This window comes from Nematostella vectensis, chromosome 2 (genome assembly GCF_932526225.1).
Source record: "Nematostella vectensis chromosome 2, jaNemVect1.1, whole genome shotgun sequence".
Lineage (NCBI taxonomy): Eukaryota > Metazoa > Cnidaria > Anthozoa > Actiniaria > Edwardsiidae > Nematostella > Nematostella vectensis.
The window spans coordinates 7239270-7253901 of NC_064035.1; the positions used below are offsets into that span (position 1 = coordinate 7239270).

General features: G+C 41.9%; 1 protein-coding gene across 2 annotated transcripts in view; it reads right to left on the reverse strand.

Moving 5' to 3' along the window:
* LOC5501224 overlaps nucleotides 1–14632 on the reverse strand; it is a 44426-nt gene that overhangs the window by 7897 nt on the left and 21897 nt on the right. For both annotated transcript variants that reach the window (XM_048723837.1, XM_048723838.1), the window contains exons 27-40: nucleotides 12528–12904; nucleotides 11903–12169; nucleotides 10699–10803; nucleotides 9844–10419; nucleotides 7476–7594; nucleotides 6992–7053; nucleotides 6454–6605; nucleotides 5214–5498; nucleotides 4819–5130; nucleotides 3858–4154; nucleotides 3085–3381; nucleotides 2272–2610; nucleotides 1496–1801; nucleotides 244–543 (exon numbers count right to left, since the gene is read on the reverse strand). In XM_048723837.1, the coding sequence (XP_048579794.1) occupies nucleotides 244–543; nucleotides 1496–1801; nucleotides 2272–2610; nucleotides 3085–3381; nucleotides 3858–4154; nucleotides 4819–5130; nucleotides 5214–5498; nucleotides 6454–6605; nucleotides 6992–7053; nucleotides 7476–7594; nucleotides 9844–10419; nucleotides 10699–10803; nucleotides 11903–12169; nucleotides 12528–12904 (3794 nt within the window). The remainder of the gene's footprint in view (nucleotides 1–243; nucleotides 544–1495; nucleotides 1802–2271; nucleotides 2611–3084; nucleotides 3382–3857; nucleotides 4155–4818; nucleotides 5131–5213; nucleotides 5499–6453; nucleotides 6606–6991; nucleotides 7054–7475; nucleotides 7595–9843; nucleotides 10420–10698; nucleotides 10804–11902; nucleotides 12170–12527; nucleotides 12905–14632) is intronic.

The following is a 14632-nucleotide window of genomic DNA, read 5'->3' on the forward strand; positions in this document are numbered from 1 at the left end:
TGTTGAATTCAATATTATTTGGTGCACAATCTTTAAACTTCACCTAATTGTACTATTCTTCCCAACACTTCATTCGAGTTTTGGACCCAAGCCTAAATGTGAGTACCTGCAGTTCTGCCAAGTTTCATAAATGTACCACAAATTTGAACGATGCTACACGTGGGATAGGATGTGGGATAGGATATCGTTAAAAGGGAACATCTTGAGTATCCCTACTAGAATAATTGCAATTATCAATGTTACCTGCTTTTCCAGTAGAAACTTCTTTCCATTCGCTGAATGGCCCGGCACCTTTGCTATTGAATGCTCGGACATGCACAGTGTAGTTTGTCTTCACAGAGAGACCAACGAAATCTACAAAAATCAAGGATCCAGTTGCATTCGCTTCGCGCACCTTAACACTTTTGGTGATGTCATAAAGCACCACGTGGTACCACGTGATCAAGCCATTTTGTTGCTGCTTAGCAACAGGTTGCCACGTGATTCGGATTTCGTGAGTCGAGAGCGGTTCACCAGTGACATTCAATGGAGGACCATCAGGGGCTGAAAGCAAAAGTCGTGATAATCGTTATAAATAAGTAGATGAGACGGCTTGCATTAATCAACCTAGTCTTTATAGCCTAGAAGGTACAGTTAACATATAACAGATCATTGACCTGTTATGTTAAGCACCTGACTCAAATCAGATCCCACACAACAGGATGTAAGTGCTAGAAGTTTATACATATTGTATACATATATAAGTGTCAGATGTTTATATCTTTGTTTCCGGTATTGTCGGCATATAACAGATCATTGGTCGCTAACAATAGACTCAAATTACCATAGGGAGGTCAACTTAAAGGTTCGAATAATGTTGGAATTGTTTCCGGTATTGTTTATGATTTATGTAAATTTGAAGCCCTGCGGTGGGCCCTCTCTCATCGGCCGTTACGTTTTGTACTTCAAAATGGGTACGTTATCACCAGTTAAAGAAACAAGCTCAAAAACAATTCCAACTTTTCATCTGAGCCGCTTAGGTGAGCTCCCTGTGAAATTACTAACCATACCAGGTGCTAGTCGTTAGGCGCTACTTAAGGAAGTGTACCGTCTGATTATTCATATTTCTCACAACACCACATAGTCTAAGTATGACTTACCTTTCTGGTCGGTTGTGGCTAGCACTTGACTGACATACCAAGCCACGCATAATGTATAAAATACATGGTGTAAGTTAAAGACTTACATACCTTTCTGGTCGGTTGTGGCTAGCACTTGACTGACATAGCAAGCCACGCATAATGTGTAAAATACAAGGTGTAAGTTAAAGACTTACATACCTTTCTGGTCGGTTGTGGCTAGCACTTGACTGACATACCAAGCCACGCATAATGTGTAAAATACATGGTGTAAGTTAAAGACTTACCTTTCTGGTCGGTTGTGGCTAGCACTTGACTGACATACCAAGCCACGCATAATGTGTAAAACACATGGTGTAAGTTAAAGACTTACATACCTTTCTGGACGGTTGTGGCTGGCTTTTGGCTGACTGCTCCGCTTCCTCGCTGAGTGTACCCCGCCACACTGACCAAGTACAGAGTGTAAGGCCTGAGGCCATTCACAGTATAGAACAACTCGTTGTACGCTGCAGTGTATACGCGTTCTATTGCCTCTCCCGTCGAATTGTCCACCTCATACCAGCGCAAGACGTATCCAAGTAGGACCCCGTTAGCGCTGTCTGCTGGGAGGGGACTCCAGGAAACGAAAAAGCTACTTGTTGTTATGTTGGTCACCGTCAGATTCAATGGGGGCATGCTAGGTACTGATGGGATAAAACACGCCTTAGAACATGGATTATATGATAATGATGATGGCGATGAAAATAATGTTAATTAATGTTGGTATTAATAATAATGTTGATTATAATAACTGTAGTGAAGATGATGATGATGCTGGTAGTGATGATGTTGATGATAATGATGATGTTGACGATGCTGCTGCTGCCGATGATGATGATGGTGATGATTACGGGAAATATGGTGTTGATAATACGTTTGTAAATATCATTATATACAGAGCATTTTATCATTATTTACAGTTGCGCCATAGCTTAGTCCTACCGGCTTTGTCTCCCAAGCAACAGGTCCAGGGTCGAACCCAGGTCAGGTCAACCTTTTTTTAAGGTGTAAAAACCTTGCTCTCTACATTGGGGACAGAGGTCCTGTCTCCACAATCAGCTATCACAAGCTTAAAACACTGACACAAGTTATTTTACATTTGCATTTTACGTACCATCCTCATCAGTTGTGACGTTGATAGCGGGACTAAGCGGGCCAAGGGTGAGAGTATACAATCCTACCCGGATCGTGTACATCGTATATTTGGTCAGGTTGCCAATCGTCAGCATCTGACTGCTATCCACCGAGCGACGGCGTCTTCTGCTGCTGTGGTAGCTTGTCATAGGGTGCCGATACTCTTGGGTGGTGGTCCGATCATCGGCCCTGTGGTACACCACCACTATGTAGCGGAGAATACCGTGCAGTTCGCCCGTGGGAATGTCCCCCCATGTGACTGTTATAGATGTGGAGCTCGTGTTGTAGCCACGGACATTGGGTGGTGACACAGCGGGGGCTGGAAAGGAAAACACACATTGAATTTCGTTTGAAGTTTGTTATATTCAGTTGAATACGAAATACAGCCCAATCTATCAAAAGGGAGAGATTGATTCAACACAACAATGTTAATAGAAGAAGGGGATTGGCTAAATTCTATTTCTATTTTCCATCGGGATTGAGTCGAGTTGATAAGCGAACGACATGCTGGGAGGATCTAAAGGGACGTAATTCAACATGGCGTCGAACGATGCTAATGTTGATGTGGTGAATCTGACTAGCGAAGATATTCCGGGAGCAGAATTTTCAAAACCTTCCATTTTCTAGTTTTCATTCATTATCACATCGACATGCTTGCGCTAGGATCGTCTAAGGCATGCTGTACGCTTATCAACTAGACCCAGTCCCCTTTGCAACGTTAGAATGGCGAATATGACTACGACGTTCTGCTATCTTTAATAATTATAAATAATTGATTTATTCGTGCGCTTACCTCCTTCTTGTGTGGTCACGTTGATAACATCACTCCACGGGCCCCCTCCTACCTTGGTGGACGCGCGTACGAGTAGAATGTACCGAGTGAACATGCGCAGATTGATTATCACCGCTGACTGGTTACAGTTGGCGATCATCATCTCTTTGTAAGTGGAGTTACCGCTGATATGGTATCGCACTGTATAACTCACAATCAGTCCATTGCGGTATTCCGCTGGTACTGGGCCCCACTGCAGGCTCAATGTGGTACTGGTAACGTTGGTAATTGTGATGTTGCTAGGATACGAGGAAGGGGCTGCAATAAAAGACAAATAGGTAACGTTAGAAAAACCCCTGTGTTCCATCTTTCATCTAGTGGTTTTAAATCAACGCCACGTGTAAATTATCTGTTAGATGTTATCTTAGATTAAGTGTACTGAGAGCATTTTACCCCGGGGGCATTTTGAGATTTTGATAGTTCTGAAACGATAAAATCTATTGCAAAACTTCGATCAATTCTAATAAATTTACCGAACTATTATTCGTTTTGGGAATCCTTTTCTCAATTAACTAAATTAATTTTCAATTCTATTCTTACTGATTGATAATAACGTTTATTGAAATAGGTGTATGGGTCAGATTAAATGTATGCTTGCTCCGCTTTTAGGCAGGTTCTAAATCTATTTACTATGACGTCCCTTAAATATAAAGATATGCAGACATGCAGTGTCACGCAAATTTATTACACAATGTTTCTGCGATCATTTTCAACAGATACCGATGACTTCTTACCCTCTTCCGCAGTCCAACACACGACAGGGGCAGACCAGGATCCGTTCCCAGCCGCTGTGAACCCTGCCACGGTGATGACGTACGCCTTGGACCCGCCAAGTCCATCGAGCGTGACGTAATGGCATGCTGCGATGGATACGGAGAATGTCGAGTTGATCGAGTCCTTGAGGCGATAACTCAAGTGATAGCCCCTTATAACGCCGTTCGAAGCGTTATCGGGGATACCTTGCCACTGCACCGCCAAGCTGGTCAAGGTGGCGTTGAGGCAACTTATTTTCGTGGGGTATCCACTGGGAACTATTATTGAACAATAACAAATACATGTCAGATTGTGGGATATTGTTCGCAGTTGTTGTAGTTGTGTGTCATATTATGACATGGTAATGTCATCATTATTGTCGGCTAATAAAAGTCCGAGGGTTTCGTCCTTAGAGAACAAGATAAATCAACCTGCGCACCAAGGATCGTACGCTGGAATGGGGTGGAAGTGCGTTTTTCAAGGCTCCCCATGAAATGTTCAAATTAATCCGTAATGTAACCATAGAATCCGCGTTCACACTTATCCACGAAGAATATTTCCCAGTTGCCCTCATCGTTGCTAACATTAGCTAGCCGGCGTGAGCCACGTGCTCCATGTGATCACGTGACATAATGTCGCTCCCTGTGATCACGTGACATGTCCCTCCCTGCGATCACGTGACATAATGTCGCTCAATGTGATCGAATAACACAATGTCGATCCATGTGGTCACGTGGTATAATGTCGATCCATGTGATCACGTAGCGTATTGCCGCCGCTCCATTTGATCACGTGACATAATGTCGCCCCATGTGATCATGTGACATAGCCTAGAAATAGTTTAAATTTTCTGCGAATGACTAATGCCATTGCGAACGGGCAAGCCAATACACAAGGGTGCGAGCCCTCCTGTATTCGTCTTCAAGCGTAAGGTTCACAAACCTCCTTCAAGTGTCGTGACGTTTATAGGTTCCGAGGTCGGTCCTGCGCGCCAATCATACGCGCGAATCGCCATTATGTACATGGTGTGTGGACGCAGCTTGCAAATCGTTGCGCTTGTAGCTGAAGGGTTGATATCATGTTGAATGCACTTCAGTAGAATCTGTTCCTCATCCTCTGATAGGCTCAGCTTGGAGGCTTGTTCGTAATACAGCCTATAACCCTGAGCTACGGATACAGTTTGCCAAGTGACAGTAAAACACGTGCTGTTCACGTGATCTACCGTGAAGTTATTGGGTGCAATGAGCTCTCCACCTAAGAAAACATAAATATGATGCTCAGGAACAGGAAAAAAAACCCTCCCCCTCCACGAGGGGTATATCACGTATGACACTTACTAGTGGTAGCACGGACGGCATCACTCATTCTCCCCTCCCCTCGTAGCGTGTAAAATGCCACCGTCACCTCGTATGTGGTCTCTAACGTCAAATTCACGCACTGGGCACTGGTGACGAAACCAGGCAGAGTGACCACATGACTTTTGGAGGGTGACTGTCGACAGTAGACGCGGTATCCCTGTGCTATGGATGCAACATCTTCGGCCATATCTGGAGGAGTCCAAGACACTACCAAAAATGTTGCATTGGCAACTACCGTGACGTTAGACGGCGGGTTGACAGAAACTGTAAAAAAAATGTTGTATTTATATAGCACTTCTACAGTATCAACCATGTCCTAAGCGCATAAGATTAAAATCTAAAAATGACCAATCTTAGAAATGAAGAACACAAGTTTCTAGCCTATATTTAAGCTTCAACTTATATATGGCAAACAAGTCAAATTTAGAACCGAGAAACCAAAAAACTACTCTCCATGATTCGACTGGGTATCGAACCCGTTTCAACAGAGGTGAGAGCGCTGATGCACTTACACACTGGGCTGCCTGTGGTGACAGGCCCCATTCCCTGACGCGCTAAGACACTGGGCCACCTGTGGTGAATGGCGCTATAACCTGACGCACTAACACAAAAGAAGCATTTAGCACCGCGTTTTTTTCTCGGAAACGGCAAACGTCAAACTTCTGGGTGTCACGTGACAAGGCCTTGCGGTCAAGTTTGCATCCTGCGGTTCGCGTTTTGACCTCAAGAGCACCGTCAAGCGGTAAGTGATTTACCTCAGCAGTTTTCCCCTCAAATGTTCTATGGGCTCACGTTTGAGACCATGAATTGGTGTTCTTAATCATTTGACTCTTGAAATAATATATTTTTATCGACAATTTGCACTATTACTAATAGTTTTGGCTCGGTTGAAGTCGAGCGCATGTTTTGTACTTTTTGCCGCCAAATGCCACATTTCCCGCCAAATGTGCTAAACTACGTTTTCGCCAGTACGTTAGCGGCTAACCGCGGTTTGCCGTTTGCGGTTAATTCTGAAAACGCAATGCTAAATGTCTCTAATATATCCCGTAGCCATCAAACAGGGATCGAAGTATAACATTGAATTTATTGCACTCAAAAGACACCATAATTTCATCATCAAAATATTACTAGTCATTATTCAAGGCGCAACAGACACCCACAAGTGGGCGGGTGTCTGCTTACAGATCTATACAGCTGATTGCAAAAAAATGACACTTGCCGTCAGGGGATGAGTAGCGGGCGTCACTGACAGGTATCGAACCCAATCGATAATCTGTTGTCATGTTATCGGTTACCATAGCAATAGGGAGATAACTTGTCAGTCCGTAATGTTGAATCGAGAAGTTCGCCATCACCTTACCGTCTTTTTCTCTAAAATCACAATAACAAAGATAACAAATTCGAAGGTATCATGTCTGCTGCTGCAGATAACGATTAAGATGGATACGATTTGAATGATGACGATGACAATGATGACAAAGATAATTATGACGACGATGATCATAATGATTATGACAATGATGATGATGATGATGATGATAATGACGAGGACTATCACAATGGTAATGATGACGATGACAATGATGATGATTATGTCTATGAGAATGACAACGACGATATCATAATGATAATGATAATGATGATGCTGTGAAAATGACAACGACAATGATAATGATGACTACTATGACAATAAAGATGGTGACAACGACGATGGCCTTTATTATTAGGAGGATGAGTCCGCTAAACTGTTTTTATACCTGAACGAGATGGTGGTGACTTGGCTGGTGACGCCGCTATGGCTCGAATAGCAGTTTTGAACCTACAAGACACAAATCCCGTTCACGTATGCTGTATCAATTAGACCCCGAGATTCAAATTTTACTAAGTAGTCGGGGCTGCTCGACCTATCTTTTAGGGTATAAAATTCGAGGATTCTTCGATTCTGCTATCTTTTAGGGGTTTTCACGCCCGGGGAGGAGGATTTTTCCGATTCTGCTATCTTTTAGGGTGTTAAATGGTGGCCCAATCGCTCGAAACGTATTTTACAATAAACCACAAGGTGATACTTCCGACTTTATTGTCGGTAACATAACAATAAAGGATCCTTCAGCCAATTAAAACGAGCACTGTTTTTTTATTGCTATCTCTCAGGGTTAAAAATTCCTTAGGTTTACACTCTTAGTTTACACTTTAAACGACTAACCCTCGAGCCCGAATAAGCTCTGAATAGCGTTTCCTTACGTTGTCTTGTATAGTGGCACGAAGGGACTGGTACGCTTCGCTGTCGGGGTTTTGGTGATCAGAATACCAGGTCTCTGAAGTAAGTACGGCTTGCACACTTAAAGAAAAGCCGCTTTTTTCTAAAATAAAATAAAAGTGATTTTTTTTACACACATTTTGAGCTAAGTATGTCAAATAGCCTAAGCTGAAGGGTTCCATTGAAAAACCAACAACAAATACCTTTTATATATCCAAGATGAAAACAATTCTGAGATTGCAAACTTGTTACAACTGATATAAAGAGTTTGGTACAGCTTACAATGCTATAATTTTTATAAAATCTTATTTTACAATTTTTTTATGGAAACAGTCATTAAACACAAGGTTGTGGTATAAAAGGAAAAAGCCGCCCATTTTGCCTTGAATTCAAGAATGTTGCACTCATGGTCGATTGGGCATGGATTTTAAAACGTTTCAACAAAACGTATGAAATGACAAAACCTTTTTCATTAATAGCTATTCATGGACATATCAAAATTTAACTAAATGTACTCTACTTACCAATGTGCTCTACTTACCTATGTGTTTTACTTGTGTAAATGTGTTTTAATAGAACGATGTGTTCTATTTACCGGTGTGTTCTACTTACCGATGATGTGTTCTACTTACCGATGATGTGTTCTACTTACAGATGTCTTCTACTTATCGGTGTGTTCTACTTACCGATGATGTGTTCTACTTACCGATGATGTGTTCTACTTACAGATGTCTTCTACTTATCGGTGTGTTCTACTTATCTATGTGTCTCTTTATAGATGTGTTCTACTTACCTATGTGTTATCCTTACCGATGTATTCTATTTACCGGTGTGTTCTACTTATCTATGTGTTCTACTTAACGATGTGTTCTACTTACCGATGTATTCTACTTATTGGTGTGTTCTACTTATCTATGTGTTCTCTTTATAGATGTGTTTTACTCACCTATGTGTTCTACTCACCAATGATGTGTTTTACTTACCATGTGTTCTATTTACCGGTGTGTTCTACTTACCGATGATGTGTTCTACTTACAGATGTCTTCTACTTATTGGTGTGTTCTACTTATCTATGTGTTCTCTTTATAGATGTGTTCTACTTACCGATGTGTTATACTTAATACGAGTTCTACTTACATGTGTTTTACTCACCTATGTGTTCTACTCACCAATGATGTGTTTTACTTACGATGTGTTCTATTTACCGATGTGTTCTACTTACAGATGTATTCTACTTACCGATGTGTTTTACTTACCGATGTGTTCTATTTACCGGTGTGTTCTACTTATCGGTGTATTCTACTTATCGGTGTGTTCTACTTACAAATGTGTTCTACTTATCGGTGTATTCTACTTATCGGTGTGTTCTACTTACAAATGTGTTCTACTTACCGATGTGCTCTAGTTACAGATGTGTTTTACTTACCGATGTGTTCTATTCACCGGTGTGTTCTACTTATCGGTGTATTCTACTTACCGATGTGTTCTACTTATCGGTGTGTTCTACTTACCGATGTGTTCTACTTTTAGTTGTGTTCTACTCACCTTTTGTGTTCTACTTACCTAATGTGTTCTACTTACCGATGTGTTCTAGTTACAGATGTGTTTTACTTACCGATGTGTTCTATTTACCGGTGTGTTCTACTTATCGGTGTATTCTACTTATCGGTGTGTTCTACTTACAAATGTGTTCTACTTACCGATGTGCTCTAGTTACAGATGTGTTTTACTTAACGATGTGTTCTATTCACCGGTGTGTTCTACTTATCTGTGTGTTCTACTTACCGATGTGTTCTACTTACCGGTGTGTTCTACTTACCTATGTGTTCTACTTTTAGTTGTGTTCTACTCACCTCTTTTGTGTTCTACTTACCTATGTGTTCTACTTACCTAATGTGTTCTACTTACCGATGTGTTTTACTTAATACGAGTTCTACTTACGTGTGTTTTACTCACCTATGTGTTCTACTCACCGATGATGTGTTCTACTTACCGATGTGTTCTACTTACCGGTGTGTTCTACTTACCTATGTGTTCTACTTTTAGTTGTGTTCTACTCACCTTTTGTGTTCTACTTACCTAATGTGTTCTATTAACCGATGTGTTCTACTTACCTTGTGTTCTACTTACCAGTGTGCTTTACTTACCTATGTGTTCTTTTAACCGGTGTGTTCTACTTAATGATGTGTTCTACTTACCGGTGTGTTCTACTTACCTATGTGTGCTACTAACCGGTGTGCTTTACTTACCGATGTGTTCTACTTACCGGTGTGCTTTACTGACCTATGTGTTCCATTAACCGATGTGTTCTACTTACTGATGTGTTCTACTCTCCGATCGTGTTCTACTTACTGGTGTACGATTCGTACAGGTCCACAACCTGTGAATGAGACAGGGGACGGTCCCAGAACGCAATGTCATCAAAGCAGCCTTTGCTCATATCCACTGGCTTTAAAGTGCTAGATTCTTTGTCAATTGAATCGACCTTGGTCAACTCTTCACCATTCTTATACAATCTCAGTAGGGACGGCTTGTCATAGGTTATGACCAAATGAATCCAGATGTTATAAGAAAAGTCAAACACAAACTTATCACCTGTGGTTCTACAAACAACCATAAAACGAGCACTGCTAATCAAATATATAAGTATAAATTTGTCCATATTGAGCGGGTTGCCATCTTTTTCGGTCTTCATCCAAATTGAGAATGTGTACCCCGAGGGGCAAGAAGGTGGCGAGTTCTTGTAGCAAAGTGTGTGATGGGTATCCAGGTAGATATGCTCGTTGGTGCAAAGGGCGTGGTTATTTACTCCTCGAGTCAGGTAAACAGCGCCATCCACGTGCTTGTCCCAATATCTGCCATTCCAGTTGACCGTGTCACGGGTATCATCTAACGGCCAAAAGTGAGTCGCATTCGCGTATTTAGAATCTGCCAAATAAAGTTCATGAAAATGATAATGTGTTGCTCATTGGTAAATACGATACTAATAATGGTGGTGACGATGATAGCGGTGGTTGTGATGATGATAATAATGATGATCATGATGACGATGGTGATGTTGATGACGATGATAATGATAACGAAGATAGTGTTTGTGGCGGTGATAATGATGATAATGATAATGATTTTGGTGTTGATAAAAGTGATGATAAGTTGTCGGGATTTTAAAGGGACATCAACATAAATAGGATGGGATAAAATACATACATATATTACAAAGTCCAGTTGGTTTGTTCGTCAGCGTACACTGACAGCCACCGCTGACCTCGTCGCATTGTTGATTATACGGACACGCGGGCTCACACAGTGACTCTGTGAAAATAATAAAATTTATCCCGAGCAAGTTTTTATCTTAATATAACATAAAAATTGGCTTTATGCGAGCAACATCGAGCGCCGTGCTTGTTTGCTGAAGTGATGTAATTGACACATTGCTATGGATTTTTCCGGCCACGTTTGAGTGACATTTTATTATTGCATAATTAAAAAATCGATCAAGGTAATTGTATTTCACATTAATGCCGTCACTTCGGCAAAGGTATATTTGGCATTTAAGCGCAAAGGACATATCCATAGTAGTGTGGATTTAAAGTGTGTAGACGTTCGGTTTCCCACAGTAGATTACACCGTTTGTGAGGAGGAGGAAAGTATGATCGCAATTCTCCAACGTCTGTATCACTAAACATTCGATCAAAAGTTGAATACCACATCAATAATATATGCCTACTTAAAAATTTCGATTGTCAAATCGTAATTCAAGGAAAGTCACCATGAGTATGGATAAAACAGACGAGAACTAAAAAGTACTTAATATGCAGGCTCCGGCATCACGTGAGTTTATCACTTTTACTCCTACGAATATCCTTAAAACTGCCATTCGTCGTTTGTAATGTAAACGTTTTTTTTCCAAATAAATCAACACATCACATACAGCGAAGTCTACGGCACCTCAAAGTCTCAACAACAAAAAGCAAATAAATACAACTAAGTAGTGATAGCATGCTAGCTGCTGCTCACTCGAAATTACTTGGAAATGTTTTGTTTTGCAATATTGGGAATCCTGGGCCGACCCCAGTGCACCCCGGCCATCCCGCGTGCCTCAGGATGTAAAGTTTTCGAAAACAAATAATTTCCGAAAACTCCGAATGAGAGCCGGCTAGCAGGCTAAGAGAGCGCTTTTGGAAATATTTTTTGTTTATTGCAATAGTTTTGACCACAAATGACACAAAGCAGTAGCGGATATAGGGGGAGGGTTTAAGGGGTTTAACCCCCCCCCCCCCCCCTTGGGCTGCCAGAAGAAAGCCATTAGTAACAAAAGATAACCCCCTCCCCCTTTGTTACTGAGTCAAACCCCCCCCCCCCCTCCAGCGAAAAGTTAGATCCGCCCCTGTCAAGCGTATATTCCGCTTACCTTTTTGATAAAGCACTTCCACATCATCAAACACAAAGCGTCCGGGATCATGAGCGTTTTCCTCGAAAGAAAGAAAGTCCTGGACATTTCCACGGCTCATGTTTCCTCCTATTCCTATGGAAATATCGCTGAATTTTCCAAACACCGGTCCTTGATAATCTATGTCAGCGGTTGCGACATGTGAGTAATGAGTGCGCACGCGCATGGCCGCCGAGCCGTTGTAGTAAACAAAGGCCTTGGAATCAGGTCGGTAGTTGTCGCTGTTACCTGTGAAGATAAATCATAATAAAATATTTTAATGACTTTGGCCATTATTATTACCTGAGAAGAAAATGATGTTGACGACGACGACAACGAAGATTGGGGTGGTGGTGATGACGATGGTGATGAAAACAATGGTGGCGATGATGTTGATGATGACGATGATAAAGATAATAATGACAATAATGATGACGATGAGGGTTGTCGTCGTGGTAATGATGATGATGAAGATTAACAATGATAACGATGGTGGTGAGCTATTATAATGATTATGATGATAATGATAAAGTTGATCAAAGATGGTGATGGTGGTGATGATGATGACGATGATAATTGTATGTTCACTTTGCTGGTAGCTACTTACAGCCGGCCCTCATCAGCACCCGTGCTCCAACTGCTCGTTTCTGCAGCGAATCCCAGCCGATGACATTTCCTCGATATTCCCCGCACGAAGTCGCCAACAGTTCAATGGATTCCCGGTCAAACTGGACATTCCACATATTAAAACTAGAAAGTCTACCACCGGAACCAGTGATCGCATCCGCGCTTCCATTGAGCAAGCCATCATTTGGAAATTGCCAGATGACGATATTACTACCTGTAGCATTAATGTTTTTTAGTGCCAACTGGGTCTCCCCCTTTAATGTACCGTCAATGAACAGCTGCACTTTGCCACTCGAGTGAGTGACAGCGATGTGATGCCAAAACAGATCACCAAGCTTATCTGGTACTTCAAGTTCCCTGGAATAAAGAAAACATCCAAGGGAAAGTCTTGATATGTAAATAGCTTCCATTACTCGGAATATCCCAGACTTTTCTTCCTATTGGTTTGATATGTTAAAATTATGTAGCATTAATGTAGATCACGAGCCTAGCACAATAAAGAATGAAAATAAAAATAACAAATACGAGCTCATGCCAAATTCTCCAGGAATGGTTGGTTATCGATTCATTGCAGTGTAGAAGGCCAATTAGGGTACGAGAAAAGTTCTATTTGTTATTCATAAGCCAACAAACATGCGACGGAATCAACACGATTCTAAAGCCCTGTGAAAACTGCGCCAGCACCAGCCAGCACCTCCCAACACGGTGTTCAAACTGAGCCAACATTCCTGGGCAAACGTCTAGCCAGCGTCTCGCCAGCAATGCTGGCGCAGTTTGCACGGGCCTTAACATGCTGATATGCTTATAAAATCTTATAAAATCAGGGTAGCGCGTCTTTAGTAAAATATTTTTAGGGAAGAATAACTAAGATAAGGGATATTTACAAAACTACCACAGCGTGCTGGCTAAACAGCAGGATTTGGCATAGTGGTAGTTCCACGAGTATTTAAGTGTGTGTGACCGAGTATTAAGTGTTCCACGAGTATTTAAGTGTGTGTGACCGAGTATTAAGTGTGTGTGACCGAGTATTAAGTGTTCCACGAGTATTTAAGTGTGTGTGACCGAGTATTAAGTGTTCCACGAGTATTAAGAGTGTGTGACAGGGACATAGTGAGCACGCATGTTCAGTCTACAGACTCCAGTTCAATAATCTCGTCGTCAATTCTAAGCATCTCTGTGGTGCTACAGTGTTGTGTGACCGTGACATAGTGAGCACACATATGCACAGTCCATGGTTTCAGTGTTGTGTGACTTTGACATAGTGAGCACATATGCACAGTCCATGGTTTCGGTGTTGTGTGACTTTGACATAGTGAGCACATATGCACAATCCATGGTTTCGGTGTTGTGTGACCGTGACATAGTGAGCACATATGCACAATCCATGGTTTCGGTGTTGTGTGACCGTGACATAGAGAGCACACATATGCACAATCCATGGTTTCGGTGTTGTGTGACCGTGACATAGAGATCACAGTTTTGCACAGTCCATGGTTTCGGTGTTGTGTGACCGTGACATAGTAAGCACATATGCACAATCCATGGTTTCGGTGTTGTGTGACCGTGACATAGAGAGCACACATATGCACAATCAATGGTTTCGGTGTTGTGTGACCGTGACATAGAGAGCACACTTTTGCACAGTCCATGGTTTCGGTGTTGTGTGACCGTGACATAGTGAGCACACATATGCACAATCCATGGTTTCGGAGTTGTGTGACCGTGACATAGAGCACACATATGGACAGTCCATGGCTTCGGTGTTGTGTGACCGTGACATAGTGAGCACATATGCACAATCCATGGTTTCGGTGTTGTGTGACCGTGACATAGTGAGCACACTTTTGCACAGTCCATGGTTTCGGTGTTGTGTGACCTTGACATAGTGAGCACACATATGGACAGTCCATGGTTTCAGTGTTGTGTGACTGTGACATAGTGAGCACATATGCACAATCCATGGTTTCGGTGTTGTGTGACCGTGACATAGAGAGCACACTTTTGCACAGTCCATGGTTTCGGTGTTGTGTGACCGTGACATAGTGAGCACACATATGGACAGTCCATGGTTTCAGTGTTGTGTGA